Source organism: Lepisma saccharinum, chromosome 30 (assembly GCF_977018435.1).
Source record: "Lepisma saccharinum chromosome 30, izLepSacc3.1, whole genome shotgun sequence".
Taxonomy (NCBI): domain Eukaryota; kingdom Metazoa; phylum Arthropoda; class Insecta; order Zygentoma; family Lepismatidae; genus Lepisma; species Lepisma saccharinum.
Window position 1 is genome coordinate 23446700 of NC_139258.1, and position 21094 is coordinate 23467793.

At 37.3% G+C, this 21094-nt stretch overlaps 1 protein-coding gene across 1 annotated transcript; it reads left to right on the top strand.

Annotated features, from left to right (window-relative positions):
• Positions 1 to 3040: 3040 nt before the first annotated feature.
• On the top strand, positions 3041 to 20658 carry LOC145981909 (alkaline ceramidase 3-like). The gene is made up of 5 exons (XM_083115403.1): positions 3041 to 3267; positions 7531 to 7641; positions 11175 to 11280; positions 18083 to 18367; positions 20652 to 20658. Exons 1-5 carry the CDS (start codon positions 3171 to 3173, stop codon positions 20656 to 20658), a joined length of 606 nt encoding a protein of 201 aa, XP_082971529.1. The 5' UTR covers positions 3041 to 3170.
• The last annotated feature ends 436 nt before the right edge of the window (positions 20659 to 21094 follow it).

The window sequence follows — 21094 nt, forward strand, 5'->3', positions numbered from 1 at the left end:
TGAGAGTATAGAAATCCCACGGTAATTATTGCAGTTCATTTTATCACCTTTTTTAAACAGGAATCTTTCCACTCTTGAAGGATTTCTTCTTTATTCCATATTAAAGAAATTAGTTTATGAATTTGACATAGTAACGAATACCCACCATATGTAATTAACTCAGCTGGTATTAAATCAATGCCAGGTGTTTTGTTATTCTTTAGCCTTTTCATAGCATCTTTAACTTCAGTCAAGTTAGGTTCTGGAACCAAAGGTTCTGCTGTGTGTACTTCATTTACTTCTGATTTATCTCCTACATGAACATTTAAAAGGTCATTAAAGTAGTTATTCCATCTATTTAAAATATTGCTTGGGTCAGCCAAATAATTGCCGTTTTTATCTTTTATCAACTTTACTTTAGGTTGCCACCCCTTTCTAAATTCATTTACACCTTTATATAAATCCCTGAAATTTTTACTTTTGCTGTTTGTTTCAATTTCGTTAATTTTACTTTTCAAGTAATCTTTTTTTTTTACTTCTAAACGTGCGGTTAACTTCTCGCTTTATTCTATTATAAATGCTTGAATTTGTATCATCAGAGTTATTTAACCAACAGATGTAAAGGGACTACAAACAAAAGACCTTTCGGCCGGCAACTTTCGCCAAATAGTATAAAACTCTGTGCTTTCGCGTTTGCGTAACTTCCCTCCGCCACGGTGAAGTCCGCTCCACACAGGGTTGGCAAAATTTGTGTTTTTTTTTTAAAAAAAAAAGAACAAAACAAACTGTTTTTTTGTTTAAAGATAGTTTTAAACATGACTTAAAAAAATGTTTTAAACATGTTTTAAACAAAAGAAAGTCAACCTTTTTCCAGTAAATTATAGTTAAAGTCGTTATAGAAACAATACTCATTTTTATGAGTACACTGGCGGCAAGGACAGTTTATTTCCCTTTGGAGATAAGGTTTACCATACTGCAGGGTAAGGGTGTGCGGGACAGAATTTATTGGATCGGGACGGGACATTCTTTAAATCCCGACATTCGAGACGGGGAAAATTCTGAATTTCACGACGAAGTCGGGAAATTTTCTGGACGGGATATATTCGAAATTTCCCAAAGCTCTTGAAATCTCGAATTGTACACGTAATTTCCATCTTAAGTGCCTGTTTTTGCACTTCTGGTACAAATACTAACAATTTCCGATAAGTTCCAGACATTTACAATGCAGAAAACATCGAGAATTGACGAATTCTTAAAATGACCATTCGGCATTTCCCGACTGCTTGGGATCCCGAAAAGTCGGGATCGGGACGGGAATTTTTTTCCCCGATCCCGGTCCGGATTTTTCGAGATCCCGCACACTTCTACTGCAGGGACAAAAGTTGGGGGTAATAGTCCCACCTTTTTTGCCACTGCTGAAGTAGGTTAGGATTCATATTCATCTAAATTTCAAGAAACTAAATATTATAGAATTACTATCCTCGTCCTGGAAAAATCAGGGTGAAATATTTCCTGTTGCCTGAACAGTTTATATAGCAGAAAACAACATGAAGTGTCATAATAGAATCTCCAGATCAATTTACAAGTACAAAATTATTTTACCAAAATTAAGCATCTGCGCTTCATTCAGTTATACAAACCAATGAATCGTATCGCAACAGAAAAAAAATCACGTCATGATCAAAATCACGCATTGTGTATTCAGATATTAGTTTCCAGCTTCCACCAGTCTCATATTTATAGGACGGTACGAAACAAAGAACTGAGAAGTTTCGAATTCTACAGTAAAGCACGGGTCTTTCTTGTCACACAACAGTTTTGCTAGCTATCTTGTGTATACATAGCTAAGCTAGCCTACGTAACCTAACAACATACGCATTTAGCCTAAATTTAAAAAGCCTTCTCCTGCAATGTCAAAACATAGGTTGTTCAAGCGTTGTGCCATAAGTGAAACCCGTAAAGTACAGATTAATTGACACAGATTCAATGAAAAGACAGGGTTGCCAAACAAAAACATTATCACAGACTATAAAATATCAAGTACCAAAATGTGTTTTAAACACTTCTAAAAAAACGTGTTTAAAACACATTGTTTTAAACGTTTAAAACATTTGTAAAAAAACAAAGCCGTGTGTTTTAAAAGTTTAAAACAAAGTGTTTTAAACATGCCAATCCTGGCTCCACCCCTCCCTTTACGCGCAGCATTATGTACTACTGGTGTGCGGGATCCCGAAAAGTTGGAACCGGAATCGGGGGAAAAAATCCCGTCCCTATCCCGACTTCGGAAATGAAATGACTTTTCGGCGTTTCGGGATCCCGAGCAGTCGGGAAATTCCGAATGGTCATTTTAAAAAGTCGTTAATTATCGACGTTTTCTGCATTGTAAATGTCTGGAACTTATCCGAAATTGTTTGTTTTTGTACCAGAAATGCAAAATCAATCACTTAAGGTGAAAATGACGTGTATAATTCGAGATTTTAAGAGCTTTGGGAAATTTCGTACATATCCCGTCCCGAAAATTTACCGACTTCGTCGTGAAATTCAGAATTTTCCCCGTCTCGAATGTCGAGATTGAAAGATTTTCCCGTCCCGACCCAAACAATTCTGTCCCGCATACCCCTACCCTGTTCGAAATTTCCCGACTTTGTCGGGAATTTGCGAATTTTTCCCTTCCCGAATGTCGGGATTTAAAATATTTCCCGTCCCGATCCCGTCCTGTCCCCAAAAAATCTTGTCCCGCACACCCCTAGCGGCTAGGAATAGCCTTAGCAACTTGGAAATCCACGCTAAAACAAAATTTAAACAGTCACACATGTTTAAATGGTTATTTCTGCAGTGGCGCCATCTTGAAACAACAGAGTTGAGGAAAAGTAGAAAAGTAGCGTAGGGAAAATGAGTTGGGAGAGTTGAGTCGCAATAGTTGATTCACAAGTGCATCCACTGTGGTAGCGTCCCAACAGTTGCCAAGTACGAGCTGCAGGTAGCAAAAGTAGATGTCGAAGAACCACCAACAATTCTTACTATGGGGAGCGATTCTAGAAGCGGCCTATGACTGGAAGAATTGAATAACAAGATGCACAGACCGGCAAAATTGTGAAAGTATAAAATTTGATTTTGTTCGTTTTAATCAATACTTAAAAAATGAAAATTATGAGTGAGTAACGAAAAAGAAAATATACAGAGGATTTATTATGGCACCAACTCAACAAGGTTACTGGGGTGAACCTACATCAACTTTAGATTGGTGCGAGGGAAACTATGAAGTTTCTTTTTATATTGCTGAATTTTGTAAGTATCGTAACGTACGATAATTTTGGTATATTTATTACCATATAGTGTTATATATATTATTACCATTTAGAATTTTCCGGTGTCTTGGAAATAGAGCGAAACCCAAATAGTTGATGATTGTCTTTTAGAATACCCTATTATGGTAGGTTAGGATATTGATTTTGTTGCCTATAAATTTCTGTGTTTGTATAAATTGTTAAACATGCACACAAATAGCCATGTATATACTGGAAACCTTGTGTTTCATTCAGAGAAAAGGTAAGAGTCTAGTTTACTTCCTTTTCATAGGGAATACGTGTCATATATCGTTGGAAAGGTTATTGTATAAGGAATTCAACAAACTAAATCCCAAGGCGAGGAAAAATTTCCTGGAGGAGAAAATCGAGAAAAACCGATGTTTTGATATGCGTGATTGAACGTACTGAGGACATTTTTCGATGATGAAGCACATATTTAGGGATGAAATTATGCTAATGGAACCTAACCTAACAGGCCTAACCTAACCTCGTAGGCATACCTCGTTCCCGTGAATGGTTAGTGACAGAAAGTGTAAAAAGAAAAAGTTACTTACCCTACGGATGCCGGAGCGCCGGCTGTCTGCTGGCACGGTTTTGTAAACGGGCAAGAAGGACATAAACTAGACTCTAACCATAGAAACTTTAACATCTTTTAAAAAATCAAGATATAATTACATGTCCATAACACTAGAGGCCAAAATAAAATACATTTAAATTCAATTCACACAACAAAAACACAGAGTCACCTTGGATACCAAGGTTTAAAGGTGTATAATAAACTACCACAAGAAATGGGAAGCTATAATATGAAGAAATTTAAAAAAGCAATAAGTAAAATATTGGGTAAGAATTGACAATATAGAGAAAGTCTCTAATTTTGTTAATTTTCGGTATACTAACTAATTTTGGCTTCCTAATCACGAATCTGTTGTAAAAAACCAGGGGTCACGTCTGGAAATTGTACATTTTGATGAAACATTGTCCGTTAGCCCCAAAAACCATCCACGGGTACCCACAAACCATTGCCATAGCCCCACGAACCACTCACATGAGGTTAGGTTAGGTTCCATTAGCACTCATTTCACCCCTAAATTCATCGAAAAAATAGGGTTCGTACTAAAATTGAACATCATACATCATTTTCTTGTAAAACAACGGCGTGGTTGGAAACAATGACAGGAGATTACATTTTTGTTCGTAAAACTATGCATATACACACACACACATATATATATATATATATATATATATATATATATATATATATATATATATAGGATAAAAGGAAGGAGGGCCACAAGGGCTAAATAAAAAGTGAAAGAGGAGAGAGGAAACACTCACCGGACAAAGAAAAAATTCAAATTTTCGTGATGGTATATCACATCTTCAGGAGTAGAGAGACGTTGTATAATTAAGTCAAGTCCCATCTTCTACGTATTGAGGTGTTGGTGGATTGGGGCAAGGAGTGGACGATCGCTACCTGGAAGCAGTCATTAAAAGGAATATTGTGGTGATTGGTGTGAATGGCAACAGCAAAGTCCAGGTTTTGGGTAGAGGAGCGGTGGTTGTTGATGCGGAGGTTCAGGGCTGTGGTGTGGATGTTTCCCCCAGGTAGAAGCTCCCGCAGACGTTGCACGTGAGGATATAAATTAGGTTAGAGCTGTTGCAGGTTCCTTTGGGGTAGAGGGTGAATTTGCCGGTGGCAGTGTGAATCTGGAGGGTGCGGGAAGTGACAAATATGGGGCAGGTTTTGCACCTTGGGCGGTTGCATTTGTGGGCAGGTGCGAGTTGGTTGTGAGTAGGTGGATTGTGGTGGACCAGGATGTTTTGGAGATTGGGAGGGCGTTTGAAGACAACTCTGGGCTTGTCGGAGAAGATATTTCTGGTGTCAGGATGACTGTGCAGAATCGGAAGGAGGGAACGTAGAGTGTGTCTGATTTTGTTGAGGTGGGGTGATATTGGGTGACAAGTGCAGGGGGATTGGTGGCAGGTTTCTTGGTGGGAGTGTATGAAGCAACTCGGGATATTTGTTTGGTGACCAGGGTGGAAGGATATCCATGGTTGGTCAAGGCTTGGTGTAAGCGGAGGTTATAGACGTCTCTCTACTCCTGAAGATGTGATATACCATCACGAAAATTTGAATGTTTTCTTTGTCCGGTGAGTGTTTCCTCTCTCCTCTTTCCCCTTTCGGCTTATTTTCAAATTTCCAGACGTGACCCCCGGTTCTTTACAACAGATTCGTGATTATGAGGCCAAAATTAGTTAGTATACCGTAAATTAACAAAATTGGAGACTTTCTCTATATTATCAATTCGCTCCAAATATTGATCTCAAAGTTATTTTATGATGTAGGAGAATTCCTAATCTTTAAATTTTGATGGACATTGAATCATGGATTTTAATATGTAAAAAAAGGATATGTTTTATTACTATTTTCAATATATACTGCTGGACAAAATAAACCGGACACTTGCATTTTTTGTGATAACGCAATGGGTCGATAAAAGCTCCGATTTGAAGGCTAACTAAATGTTGCAGAAACTGAATTAAGTACGAATGCATAAACAAAGTCCGAGCCTATGAATGGTGCATATGGTACTACATGATCTGCCAAACATTCTGTAATATACCTGCGAGCTGTCATTGAATTTCAGATGTCAAATATTAAGGTGTCCAGTTTTCTTTGTCCAGCAGTATACATGAAATCTTTTAACATGTATTAGTTGAGATTTAGTCCTGTTTTCATCATGTACCAACTGTTAACTGTTCTTTTATAACTACGATCTGTACTGTTTTCATCTTTAGCATTGTTTGCTGTAGCAGTGTAACTATTTTTTTAATGTGAATTGTAATTGTTTTACTATTTTTATGGAGCGTAACCTTATAATTTTAGATACTTATTTATAAGAATGACCTGTTCAATATCATTGTACATTTTGTACAGTAGGTGATCAAACGAACAGAATGAATCAAATCAAATACCAGTCGAAGTATATCTATAATTATGTCCGAGGGGAGGGGGTGGGGATCACGAACTGTATCTCTCGAAAATATCAACAATTTTGCATTTAATCCACAGTTTTGAGTGTTTAATGGAACATATAATTTATTTCAAGATGCAATAACCACAAAAAAACAGATATTTAGCCCTGGAATGTGACTAGCATTTGTCCAGTTCCTTCTATGCTGGAGCACTTTCATCTTTTGTTTGAAGAGATATTGGTGTATGACCACATGCAAATCCAAAATGCACGCGGAAATTGTAAGTGTTAAACCTAACAATTTAAAATTAGTAACACCATTAACACTCTTAGCCAAATAAAACCAATTCCATCTAAGAGAAAAACAATCGTCAATAAATATGCTTACAAAAGGTAAAAAAGGTAAAGTGCTCCCCTGTGCTTAGCACCACGCCATGAAGGCGTATAGGGGGTGTGGGGGTGATGTGATCAGCATCACGCCCCTGACCGCCTTTACCCCCCAGGGTTTCCCCCAGGTACCCATGTCATTCGACGCTGGGTGGGCTTACATGTATTCAAAATATGATTTCAGCCTACATAGTTGCAGGGATGAAATGATATTCATGATAGCATCAGTATTCGTGTGGCCATTGTTTGTCCAGTTCATCATATCGTGGAGCATGTACACTTCTTTCCTTTTTTTTTCAAACAAAGTATAGTTGCATGGACCTAACAGCATTGAACCTAACCCTCCCAATTCAACAGGAAGGTAAAATTATTATTATGAATGCTGTCTTGAGAAGATTAATTGCACCACATATAACCATCCATTTTTTCAATACAGCACATAACATCGACGTAAAAAGAAAAGCAGAAAAGATTCATAACGAACAATCTTCGTAAACAGAGGGTCACCAGCACCCAGGAGGATAACGAAAACATTAATAATACTGGAAATGTAAATTTGAAATTGTACAAACTTCAATGACAATCCTTGAAAATGATTACACAGTTGGAATCTGGGCCAATTGGGAAATTATACAAGCTGAAAAGTAAACTCTTTAACACTTTCACATTTAACATGTCACCATCCAAATTTCTGTTTCATCCCATCGCAATGTAGACATGTGATTAAGATGAACATATTTTTATAGATTTAGTATCTGGTGTGTGGGATGGGTGAGACCAAGTGGTGAAATTATATTTAGCATTGATTGTGCTCATCAATATTTAATAAGTTTTTTAAGACAACGTAGTTCTAACGTATAGTTTTTATTTTCCAGGGAACACACTGAGCAATCTAGCGATGATCATTCCACCCCTTATAGGCGTTTATGATGTTTTAATGCAGAAATTTGAAAGAAGATTTATTTTGTGTCATGTGTTTTTGCTCAGTAAGTTGCACTTTCTTTTTGTTGTAGCAATACTTAATGAGTATTTTGAGATTTAAGGACATTGGTACCCAAAGTTTGTCAATGTTATATATATTTATAGTAGGGATATGTAGGTAATGGTTTTTTGCTGAATGATAGTAAAACCCAGCATATGTTTTTCAGTCTTAGAGACATCCCGATCGATCATAGCTCAGACAACGCAAAATTTGTAGGTATTGTCATTGATAATAAATTATCATGGGAGCCACATATTAAATACATAACTTAACAGTCATGTACCTAAAGATTACGTAAGATCAGCTTACTTCGCTTTCTTTCAAAGCATTATTCCATATGGAATTTTAATTTGGGGGAACTGCAGTTATATACAAGAAATTTTAATACTGCTGAAAAAAGCCGTGAGAATAATTACCAACTCACACATATTAGTTCATTGTAAGCCACTGTTCATTAAGTTAAAATTTATGACTGTGATAAATCTATATATTTACACTGCGCTGTTGTATGTAAAGAAAAATTTGCCACAACTACAAAGTGGACAAGATGTACATTCCTATACTACAAGAAACAGCAGGCGTATAAATATACCCTATCATAGACTCTCAAAATCCCTGAATAGTTATGAAGCTCTAGGATTAAGACTATTTAATTAGCTACCTCTTGATGTGACAAATATGCCTATGAATGTATTTAAACATAAACTGTATTCCTGGTTAGTTGCTGCACCATTGTACTCAACTCAAGAATTATTGGTCAAATTTCCTCTGGTTTTATAGCGAGAATGTCCTTTTTGAAGTATTCTGGTTCACTTAACAAAAAATCGTAAGTTTTTCACTCAAGACATTTCAGAAGGGAGGAAATTCTAAATCTAGTGCATTACATTTGAATGTGCTTTTGTTATTTTCTTTCCCAAAAAATTCAGAAATATGTTTTTGGTGGTCTGGATCGATTTCCAACAGATTTTAGAAACACACTACTTCTATATATAGAAATACTACGTATCATAAAATACTCGTCTATGGTCGCGTGGATCACTATTGTGCTCCATTGAAATATGAGCTCTAATAATGAGACAACAATGGATAAATTTCAAATAACGGCTGAATGGTCATAGTTCCTGGACTGTACACAGGAAGCCAAAAGTCTAGAGTGTTGCAGCCGGCTCCCGTGGTGGAGTGGTTAGCACATTGCGCTACGATGCTAGGGGTCCCGGGTTCGAATCCTGGCCTAGGCATGGATGTTTGTGAGTGTCCATTCATCAGTTTCATCATGTAATCACTCATCTCCATCTTCGCAAATTAGCCAAAAGTGGCACAAAAAGCGAAGTAAAATAAAGCAAATCAAAATCCAGTGTGTTGCCAAACTGCAGTAGCACGTGAAAATATACGAGTGAATCACTATTGTGTTTGTCTGTTTCAGATGAAACAGATTTTCAGGGAATTCAGTTTTGTCATTGACATTGAGAAGTGGTAATTTTTTACCATGCACAGTAAAGATGCTAGCTTGCAATAAAGACTGTGAAGTTGCCTTATGCATTCAAAAGTAAAAAAAAATACCAGCTTAGCATCACGTATAAGTATAAAGCATGTTAAAAATATCGAGACTGTAACTTATCTTTTCTAGCTGTTATGAACCCTTGAATTCTGGTAAGAATCATCTTAGTAAATTGCAACAAATTTTTAATCACATTTTGAGGTTAGAATCAGCAAGAAAGTTTTATAGGACTATCAGTTATTAGCCCTCTAACTAATATAGTCTCTATTTTATCAGCACCTGAGCTGACCCCTGTGGCAGAGTGGTTAGCACATTGCACTACGAGGCTAGGGGTCCCGGTTTAAATCCCAGCGTGGGCATGAATGTTTGTGATTGTCCATTCATCGTACCATCACTCATCCCCATCTTCAGCCAAAAGTGGCACAAAAAGCAAAGTAAAATAAAGCAAATCAATCAATCAGCACCTGAAAATGGCATAGTTTTTTCAGGGAGCACATGACTATCCCCCCTCTTTGGATAAAGGGTCTATCTCACCAGCCAGTGCATTTATGAATATAAAATTTTGGGAAATATCTTTCAACAGCTTGAGTACTGCTACAGACAAAATAGACCTCTTGGCTCAGAATGATCCTTACATATTTATGTAAAACTAGTATAATTTTTAAATAGAGTAAGGTAGCTTTATTTAGACTTTAATTCTGCGCATGATACAGTTAAGTATTGAACCACATATCGCAAGCTGAATACTATTTTCTCGTATCTCTACTTTTTATTGGAAATGAGTTGATGACGTTATCCTGTTCTACATTTTTAATGCATTATGTTGAGAAGAGATTTACCTGGATTTCAAGTGTTGTGAATTATCAACAATAATTAAATGTTTGCAAAAATTGTGTAGTGTATTCATATTCCACATAAATCCAACTTCAATCAGCTCTCCTGAAGATTGATTTGCTTTATTTTACTTCGCTTTTTGTGCCAATTTTTGGCTAATTTGCAAAGATGGGAATGAGTGATGATATGATGAAATTGATGAATTGACACTCAGAAACATCCATGCCCAGGCTGGGATTCGGACCTAGGACCCCTGGCGTCATAGTGCGATGTGCTAACTACTCCACCATGGGGGCCGGCAGCTCTCCTGAAGAGTTGGTGCAGATGGACATATGGCAAAACAGTATTCAGCCAGCGATATGTTGTTACAGCGTGCGGTGGCATATTCTGAAAATTTTATCTGGTTTACTGCAACAATTGTTATTTATTGTGTTTTTTGTGTCAAAGTACCCCTAAATCTCAATTTTAAAATAAAACAAAATGCTGTAACCTTATTCTATCGTGTGAGTCAACAATGTAGACTTGTAATTTGGATAAAAATTTAAGTATTATACATAATTAAGGTAGAATAGAAGGTATTTTACATATTGTTTGTTCATTTTAACTTTTTTTATGTACTTCTGTTTTCTATTTGTACCATCCGTGACACCAAAAAACAAATTATTTCTCCTTTAACTGTTGCATGGACCCCTCAACTCCACCAAAATATAAAAAGGTCAATTACCTTGTCTCTTTGTGTTAAATAATTTATTTTTTATCATTTGACAATTCACAGAAATTGAAATAAATTTGTTATTAAGAGAAAAAGCAGTATTTCGTCTGTCCCACACGTGACGCAAAATTGTTCACTTGTAGCTACAAATCTGGGAAAGTATTTTAGGGGTAGTTATGTTTAATCAACAGTGTTATGTGTCATATTTTTTTGCACAGAAACTGTAAGAAAAATGCTTAACTATCAGCAGAACAGTTAAAAAATGTAGCCTGAGGGTCCCACTCGTGATAATGGAATGCCCCCATATATATCATACATATGAAGAAAGTTAGTTTATGGGTGGTAAACCTGGTAACGTGGGAGAATACGCCACTGATTGATTTTGTGGCAAGGTAATGTTAAATTCAAATGAATGAAAGCGAAATTTCAAAACTATTTGTCTGTAACTCTTTCCGAGATATCAGTAGTTTTGCCTTACATGTTTCTTCTGTAGTTGTAGGTCTTGGATCTTGGGCATTCCACATGACACTTCAGTATGAGATGCAACTTCTTGATGAGCTGCCTATGGTATGGGGCACTTCTGTGTTAGTTTATTGCTTGTGAGTATTGGTCTGTTGGGCATAGACAATTTGATACTATTCTGAAATCCTAATGTATATATTTTATGTTGATTTTTCTGTCTTCATTGCCACTATTTCTGTAAGTTTAAAAGAAAACCGATTGGATGCACATTAAATAATGTTAACGAGGATGTTGGGTACTGCACATTCGGGTTAGCCTGAACTCTGGCATCCACAAAGAAGGAAATCTTTGTCGTCTGCAGAAGATGTCATGTGACTCATAGGAGCAGTGTTGCAATTTGCAGAAGTTACAATTCCACCAGACATGAAACCGGCAAAGGCTGTATGCTCTTGTCTCATTAAAGAAAATAGTTAGGAATCTAGAGTAGTATGCTGTCCTTCCTGATTGTTAAATTCGCTAATTGTTCTACGCTAATACACTTGTCAAATTCGTCCACTTCACTTTTAAATTTCTTTCTTTTGCATATTTGGTTAGGCGTTACCAATCCCTTCCCAGTTACATTGATGCGATCATTTTTCTTTAAGTTACATTTCAAAGTATTTACTGACAAATCAGTAGCTGTGGAAACATGCTTTTGCACTTGTTTAACATTCAACGCAAGACCACTGTCAGCTTCTTTCTTCACAAATTTATGCACGTTGAGATAATTTTCCTGCTCTGTGTATCACTTCACTTCCTCCAATTGTCTTTCCAGTTTTCACCTCCGCTTCAATTGAATAGAAACACCTTAAACAACATAGGTCAACGATTGGAGGGAGGATGTCTCTTTCGCAGAGGGAACTAAATCAAAGGGGGTTTCACCGATACAAAGAATCCTCTGTCATTCTTTTCCTCGAACTATCACCTTCTCAGACTGTCGCGTTTGTTATTGCCTAAATCCAGACACCAGTAAGTCCTGCAAACCACTATCAACAAGCTCTAAAGTCAGATTATGGATATGGGTAATTGTTAAAGTGGTTGGCAACTCTGATCTCTCTGGAACTCTTGCATCGTCGCGCTGAGCGATAGGCTTCTGCGCAGCTGAAGGCCAGAGCTCAAGCTAAACCGAATAGCCAGTACTTGACTTACAATATTAGGAATTTAGCATTTCCGATAATGTTATGGGTGTTTGATTGTGGTTTTTGATTCATCCATCCCACCTTTTCATTATTCATCTTCACCATTATGATTACCTGATGCTCCGAGGCAGCTTAAACCTGTGTCAGGATTCTATGTATTATTCCACAAGTTGAGGGACACAACAAATTATCGTAGCTGGGGTTATGATTTATGCAAATGTCCCTGCCTGGAGCACCCTGTAATATTCATCATCATCATTCTTTGCTGTTTGCTGCCGCCTCTGGCTGGGTCGGCATAGAAGTAAAGTCTCTTCATTTTGTTCTGAGCTTTCCTGATGGCGTAGTGGTAGCGTCGTCACCTTGTAATTGATGGGTCCTGGGTTCAATACCCAGTGGAGTCACATAGTGGTTCGGATCCCACTTTAAACTGTAGCTCCACTCCCAATTAGCCTTACTGTGCATAAAGTGGACTTAAAACACCAACTCAATCAAATCTTCATTTTGTTCTGGTCTTCAACCATTCCTCTCTCTTTCCACGGTATACCAAACTTGTCCTCTTCTAACTCTCCACTATCTGATCTTTCCACCGACATCTTTGTCTCCCCTTTGTCCTTGTTCCCATTGTAAGCTCTTACTAGCATTCTGCACCCATCCTCTTTATGTGTCTGAACCATCTCATCTGTGCCTGACCTATTCTGTCCTGAAGCTTCACCCCCACTGTCTGCGGTATCTCCTCATTCCTTATTCTATCCCTTCTAGTCCGATGACCTCCATCAGTTGCAGTACGTGGCCTTCCACTCCATTCTCTCGCATACACTGAGATTTTCTGAGCTGGGGTTTTCTTTACGAGCATGAAATGCCCAAGATCACACAGTACTGATGTCTACACATTCCTCCCTATAAATTGCCTTCAGTCTCAGATGAATGTCAATTTGTAGCACATTTTCTGTGGTTAGAAACTCGATCACGGCACACTACATCAGGTACTCCACCGACATTGCATGGTTACATGCTGCCATTTTTCTCACTATAGTTCAGCACCCCCTGGTGATAAAAGTTTGAAACCTTCAATTGAGTAGCGAGAAAGTCTTATAAGTGCAATGCATGGTTACTCAAAATCCAAAATGCGTTTACAAGATAACAAAAGAAAATAAAACCATAGGAAGCTTTACTTTTCAGCATGCCCTCGCGAAAGATGGCCGCCAGCTGTAGAAAGCTGTCGGATCGCGCTCCTCATAAGATTGGATTTTCTGTGTTCTCAGTTTATTTCTTTATTGTGGTACTTTGCACAGGTGTTAAGCTGTTGCTATTGAACTGTGCCGACGGTAAAAACATTAGCCCGAGTGAGTGGAAATGCAGTGAGAGGTGTTTTATTGTTCCAGCGGCAGTCGTCCTCCCGATTCTTTTCTCTGCTTCGCCGAGGGAGACACATGCAAGGGACAGCGACCAAGGTAAGCCCTCGGCTCACCGGCTCTTCAACTTTCTTTTCCTTGTGCTGCTGTGTGGAGACATTAAGTTCAACCCAGGCCCCTGGCCAATGGAAAACAAATTCAGTGCATACTATCATAATGCCCGGAGCATAAAAAATAAACCTTCTGACTGCACTTCGGAATTGGGAGAATTTATGGAGCAGGACTGTATTGCAATAACCAGAACGTGACTCAACGACAAATGTACTGGATTCCGAACTGCCTTTTTCAAAACATTTCACTATGTACAGGAAAGACAGAGGCTAAAGGGGCGGGGGACTGATGCTTTGCATAAATAACAAATGCAAAAGTGTGGTGCGCAGTGACCTGGATCGCGACTGTGAAATTCTGTAAGTTGAGGTGCTTCTCGGCAAGAAAAACAAACTTTTCATCGGTTGTTTTTACAGGCCACACAAAACTTGCCCCGTAGCAGGTCTGGAGGCTTGCTACGATTCTGTGCTGTCGGCATCCTCAATGGGCAACCTAATTCTTTTCGGAGACTTCAATCTCTCGATTACATGGACAGACTCCATGCATGGCTCTACAAAAGACAAGAACGACACGTACTTCATGGATCACTTCATACATGGCCTCAGACTTCAACATCACAATATGTTCAACACATGAAAAGACAATAACCTGTACTACATTCTCTCATCACTCCCTTCAGCGCACATCACCCCTTCGAGAAACCTCATCCCTTCGGACCACGAATCGCTGGATGCTGTATTCTGGCTCCCGGACCACCTGAAGAGTCAACGACCTCCCACCCCTCGATGCCAATACCTTGTTTGGTGCAAATCACCCTGGGGTGACATCCGTTTGTCACTGGATCCCATTCCCTGGACAATCCTGGAGAGTGGAAGTGTCGACGAAGCGTGTGACGTGCTGACTGATGTGATTCATGCAGTTATGAAGGATTACGTGCCACTCCAAAAAAGTAAATCAAGGAAATACCCATCTTGGTTCGACTCCGCGCTCTTACTTGCCCTTGGAAACCGAAAAAAGGCCTGTCATCTCTGGAAACATTTTCCTAATGAATACACACGGAAAACTTTCACCGAATTACGACGTCACACTAAACAACTGCAACAGACCAAATACAGGGAATACATCGGTGATATCAGAAACAATATCAAATCAAATCCCAAACGTTTTTGGTCACTAATCAACTGAAGGAGGCAAAATTCCCGAATACCTTTGAAAGTAAAACATGACTCAGTATGTGCAGAGGGCCCTGACAAAGCTAATCTTTTAAACTCTTTTTTTTCTCCATAAATACAACCTCGAATTCACCGGCTTCATCCCTTCCCAACCTCCGTCCAGTTTGCTGTCACTCTCTAACGTCTCTCTCCACGTCTCCAGAAGAAGTGCAACACATCCTATCTTCAATGCCTCAAAATCGCGCCAATGGTCCTGATGAAATCCCTTCTATTTTCCTAAAAAACGCTGCTTCTTCTCTCGCTATTCCCTTCTCTATTTTATTAAACAGATGCTTCAATGAGGGTACATTTCCAGATTCGTGGAAAAATGCTAACGTGGTACCATTATATAAATCTGGAGACAAGTGTGCTGTTTCTTCTTACAGGCCTATTTCCCTTCTTTCACCACTTTCTATCGCCTGTGAAATGATGATAAAGGACTGACTCTACAAATGTACCTCTCCATATATAAATACAGCACAGCACGGCTTCTTACCAGGCAGCTCCTGCTTAACCAACTTAAGCATTTTATTATCTGACGCTATCAACTCTGTATCTGAAAACTCTCAACTGGATGTGATTGTAATATATCTGGATTTTTCGAAAGCTTTTGACTCTATAAACCACAATTTCCTGCTTCATAAATTATCCCACCGTTTCAATATTCATGGAAACTTTCTCTCTCTGCTCAAGCACTACCTCCAAAACAGACAACCAAAAATTGTTCTTTCCGGAATGTCTTCCTCGCATCAAGCTGTATCTTCTGGTGTACCTCACGGCAGTGTTCTTGGACCTCTTCTCTTCATCGTGTACCTTGATGATCTTCCAGAATATCTTTCCGATTCATGCAAAAACCTCTTGTTCGCTGACGATTGCAAAATATATAGTAAAATCTCCAATTTCAGTGACATAACACTTCTGCCAAAGAATTTAGATTCTCTAATAAAGTGGTGTGAATTATGGAACTTAAAACTCAACCCTCAAAAATGTACCACGATTCCTTAAAGAAAAACATATTTAATACTAAATATTTCATAAAAAATAATTGTGTTCAAAGAGTTGCCGCACAAAGGGACTTTCCTTTTCTGAACACATCTCTACAGTCACAAGGGGTTCAATGCGTATGCTGGGTCTTCTCTATCGTTTCACGGAAATAAACAACTTGACTGCCCTCAGCACCTTTTACAAATCTTTTGTGTCACCTAAAATTGAATACTGTTCTCCGATCTGGTCTATGGCATGCCCCTCAAATTCAGATAGACTAAATTCCGTCCTAAATTTCTTCCTGGCCATTGTTCGACACCGAATTCCGTCCACAAAACACTTGCAAAAGTCCATCCTCTTGCAAATGTTAAATATCCAAACTCCTCAAGAGAGACATAGACTGGCTGACCATATATTCCTACATAAAATAGTGAATGGCAACATCAGAAGTGACCGCCTTCTTCAGGAAATTCACTTTCGTGTGCCTGCCTGCTCAACAAGAAGCACTCAACTTTTTGCTTCTCAGAAGCCGAGATTGTGCCTCATCCAGCACTCTCTGTTCCATAGACTGCCCAGTGAATATAACAATCTAGGAAGCCAAATAGACATTTTTGAAAATCTGGACCGTTTTAGAAGAAAGTTAACTAAAAGTATGTAAGTCTCTTAACCACATGTAATTTTTCTATGTTATTATTTTTGTTGTATTATGTTCTATAAAATCGTTCCAATGTAAAATGGCTAACGCTGTATTTGGAATCTTCTATTAAATAAATAAATATACTTTATTGAAGAGCCATTTCAGGATTGTAATGTTGTTGATTGACATTCCAAATTGCAGTTTGCAGAATTTTAACATAAAATGTAAAGAAGGTAAAAGGTAAAGTGTTCCCCTGTTAAATTAGGCGGACCATATGAATATTGAATTATTCATGAGATTTGTATCTCTCAAACCAATTGAATCTCAAACTCAAAATTATTACTGAAGTTACTTATTGTGGAGTACTGTATTGTGTACAAATTCAGATTTTTAAACAACTGCCCCCCAGAGATATTTAACCCTGAACTTGAATTTTTTTAACAAAAAGTACATGTTTATGACCCTGTAGGAAAAAAAGGATTAAAGTCTCAAGCTTCAAATAATTCTGACACACACTATTGCTACACAGGTACTTGCACAAGAAAATTCAAGTGTCAAACAAACTGCCTTCCCAAAAATTTCATTCTGACCAATTAAAATACACAATTTTGACCTTAAAATTTATTATGAAGGAATAATATTTAGAAAATTACACGCAAATATAATTGTAACCTATAATGTGCTTATCATCACAGATTTTGTCTCATTGTTGTAGGACTTACCAGAGCTGAGATAAAAAAGTTGCCGCTCATGCTTACGAATGGAGAAAATGATGCACGCCATGATAAAAAAATGCCCGCCATCTTCAAATCGGTGATAGTAAATATAAAATAACAGTGGTTCTGAACTGTCAACATATAAGGCTCACACCACACAAAAATAAACTTTTGTAAAATCGGTCAAGCAACCATGTTGTACCACTTCATATGGATTGACCCATACTCGTGTCCGAAGGTCTCCTAGGAAGAACAAAGTCAAGCCACATGTCATTATGCCCAACCTGGCAGAGCTAATGTTAATGATTGCAAAATATTTGGTGCCATGTTTATTTACAGCTTAATCATAATGACACTATTTACTATTTAACATGATTAGTATTTTTGTAAATTATTCTGCATAAAATTTTTTGCTATTTTTGTCTGTAAGAATTATTGAATTTTAAATCAAGAGAAATGTAAGTATGTTTTCCTTTCATTTGAGCTTCACCCCATCCGTACATGTATTTTGTTTCCTTCCTTAGATCCTAATAAACTCCTTTGAATGAACCAAAAGTGATTCTGATATCTACAAATTCTTTTTGTACATTCTATAAATTATTTCTTTGAAGTGATTTAAAAAAACACACACCCGATTTTAATCAACATGATTCAAATACTAAACCACCTTGCCCTCCATACAATGAAACTTGTTTTCTTTTTTTTATAATTGACTGTGTTCTAACCATTCTATCATGTTTATTTTCTAAACAGGGCTCATACGCGACGCCCACCGCAGCAAGAACAAAACTGGCCCCTGTGCTTGTTCCTGGTGGCATTTTGTGTCACGTTCACTGCCACTTACCTCTTTTGGAAACACCCTTTGTTCCATCATGTAAGCTATGGGATCCTGGTGTTCACCACGTTCGCAATGGACCTTCAACTAGCTCGCACACAGAAGTGCGAGATCTGTTTGAAGTTGTTTGCGGCAGGCAGCTTTACGTACATCCTAGGATTTGTGCTTTGGAATATAGACAATATCTTCTGCCCTCAGCTGACGTAAGTTGAATCTTCATGGTATTTACTGTGCATTTTAATGCTTACTATGTGTATGTGTGTTCTTAGTAAACATTGTCATGATTTGCTAGTTACATAATTTTTACATAAACGTATTACGATTAGCTAAAAGTTGAAGAAAGGAACATGCAATATAGAAAATAAATTAATGCTAGTAAATATAGGGTGGCACAAAAGTCAGTTTACCGATACACAAATTCAAGTTTATACACAAAAGTCAAGTATACATACAAAATACAAGTAGATCCACAAAATTCCAGTGTCAGTGGTTTTGTTCAAAGTGTCCTCCATTGTTAGCAAGACATTGTGTGCAACAATCAACAACAGAATTGCAATTGCTGTTCTGCTTGTCTTGTGGACTTCTGGGGGAATTTTTACAAAAGCTTGGGCAGTTTTCAACATGTCACAGACCAGAACTTGCGTGCAAACAACAAACAACCACACTACAACAAGCCAGAGAATCAACTGTCGACAAAAGAATAACGAGTGCACTGTTGCCAGTGTTACACAACAATGTTACCAACCGTATACCTAAAAAATATTACTTAGCACAACTACTCTCGCACACCTGCTTTTCTATATTTTGAATTTATTTAAGGGTGTAGTGCACAATTTTAAAAAAAGGTGCACATTTATTTCAGTTTTGTCAAAATCCACTTGAACATTAAAAAGAAGTCTCCAATGTATTCTAGAGGCTGAGCCGAAATCACTTGAACCAATACTCTTTCTGATTCCCACCGATACTTGGAAATAGCAATAATTTAAATTTGTTCAAAATATTGATCGGTATTTGTGTGTATGCATTCTTCTCCAATTATATACTTCAAATTACCAAGAAATTTGCTTTAGAATATTGAGGAATTACATCAGAATATTAAAATAGATATTATGTAATCACAAAATATAGTTTTTCATGCAAAATTGGTACAAAACAAAAAAAAGTTTGAATTTTGAATAATTTCTAGGATAATTAGACTTTACGACAGTGTCGTGCAGCATTTTTGCGGACCCCTGAAAGACCAAAATGCGGGAAAGTATTGGCTTGTATCTTTAGTTGAATTCCAACCAATACATTCCGATACCGATACCACTGATATTGGCCGATACTGAAACATCAGCATTGGTATTGGTTCAACCCTAGTATTTTCCCCAACGTGGTAGTTGTATGCTGCTAGTTCTCACTGGCAACTCACCGGGAATTCATTGAATTCCAGGAATTATAAGTGATGTTTCTCCGTAGACGTAAAAAAAATTGCAACTTCTATTAATCCAAATCCCATTAAATTTATACATATTTGTAAATTCCTGAGGCAAGATTTTTGCAGTTTAGCTTATTATTGAAGAAAGAAAAGAAAGCTGCGTTGAAAATAATTCTCTCAATCTGTTTACTTCGTTAGCGTCCTTTACAGAGAAATCTATCTGACAAAAAAGGGAAGATTATTGCAATAGAAGATATCTTGAATTTGATTAGTTCTTACACAATTAACAGTTTTTCGTAGATAAGTGTATCTTGTAAAATTTGTGACTTGTGTTTGGAGATGTATTTCGAGTCTGATAGGTGAAATGGCAAATCTAAACTTCGTTCCTTAAATTAAATATTTTGCCTGCGTGCACTATTTAATTGAATTAAATTAGAATTTTTGGATACGTTGTACGTTGGAATCACACAGACCATTTATATTGTTAATATATTTGTGTGCATATGTGTGTGTGTGGGGAGAGGCAGTAATGCATAAGGTTGAAATAGAGAAAACATTGCTTGTAGCCTTGAATTTTTGGAAAGTTTGCCTTGAATACTGGTAATTATACTTGAATTTTATCATGGTCCTAGAGTGGCCACCCTGTTTTAAGCTAGATGATGGTTATTAAAAAATAACATCAACAAATCGTCGCGTGAGGTCCAGAAGAACGTTACTCTGAAAATGCATTGTTCAAATTTTAAACGTAACTACTCACTTTTAAAAGTAGCTAAAATAAAAATCAGTAAATTGGAGATACATGATTCCATTTTACCACTAAGGTGTCGATCTGACTCAAAATAGAAGTCTTCAAAACAAGTAGATATGTTTTAAAAATAACTGAAAACTGCATTCTTGGAGTTACGTTCATCTGATTCTCGCACAACTACGTGTGTTTGAACCCCTGCGTACTTCTCATGGAGAATGAAAGTATCCCCTCTTCAGCTTGATGTTTCCAGTTTTCAGGGCTTTTTTTTTTTTTTTGCCATTTTTGCTGATATTTTTTTCTGTTACCTTTCTCCTTTCAGCTCATGAGCTTTGTTCGTGTGGAAATGCTGGGAAAGTTGGGGAATTAATTTTTTTCTGGGAAAATCATTTAAATGTCGGAAATTAACTGTTTTTCTGAAAAAAGCCTATATTTTTGTAGTAATGCACTACAATTTTGAACAAAGAAGAAAGAAAGGACAAGCAAGGAATTTAAAATTGTTGACAAACTATACTCCAGTTCGATATACTAATTATTACCAGTAGTTATAATATAAATTATGTGATAATTTTGAACTATTTTCATGTAAAAATCTACTACAATTCATAGTTATTGGATTTCACCACTTTCTTGTTGCAATTTTTGGTGGGTGTTTGGTAGATAATTATGACTAGGGCTCGGAAGTTGAGGAAAAATCCTTTTTTTTTTTTTTTTTTTTTTTTTCCTAGTGTCCGAAGATGAGGCCCAACATAATACGAGGACGTA

Coding starts and splice junctions, on each gene's coding strand:
- LOC145981909 (XM_083115403.1), top strand. CDS start 3,171: ATGGCACCAACTCAACAAGGTTACTGGGGTGAACCTACATCAACTTTA. Junction 3,268..7,530: donor TTTTTATATTGCTGAATTTT/GTAAGTATCGTA, acceptor TTTATTTTCCAG/GGAACACACTGAGCAATCTA. Junction 7,642..11,174: donor GTGTCATGTGTTTTTGCTCA/GTAAGTTGCACT, acceptor TTTCTTCTGTAG/TTGTAGGTCTTGGATCTTGG.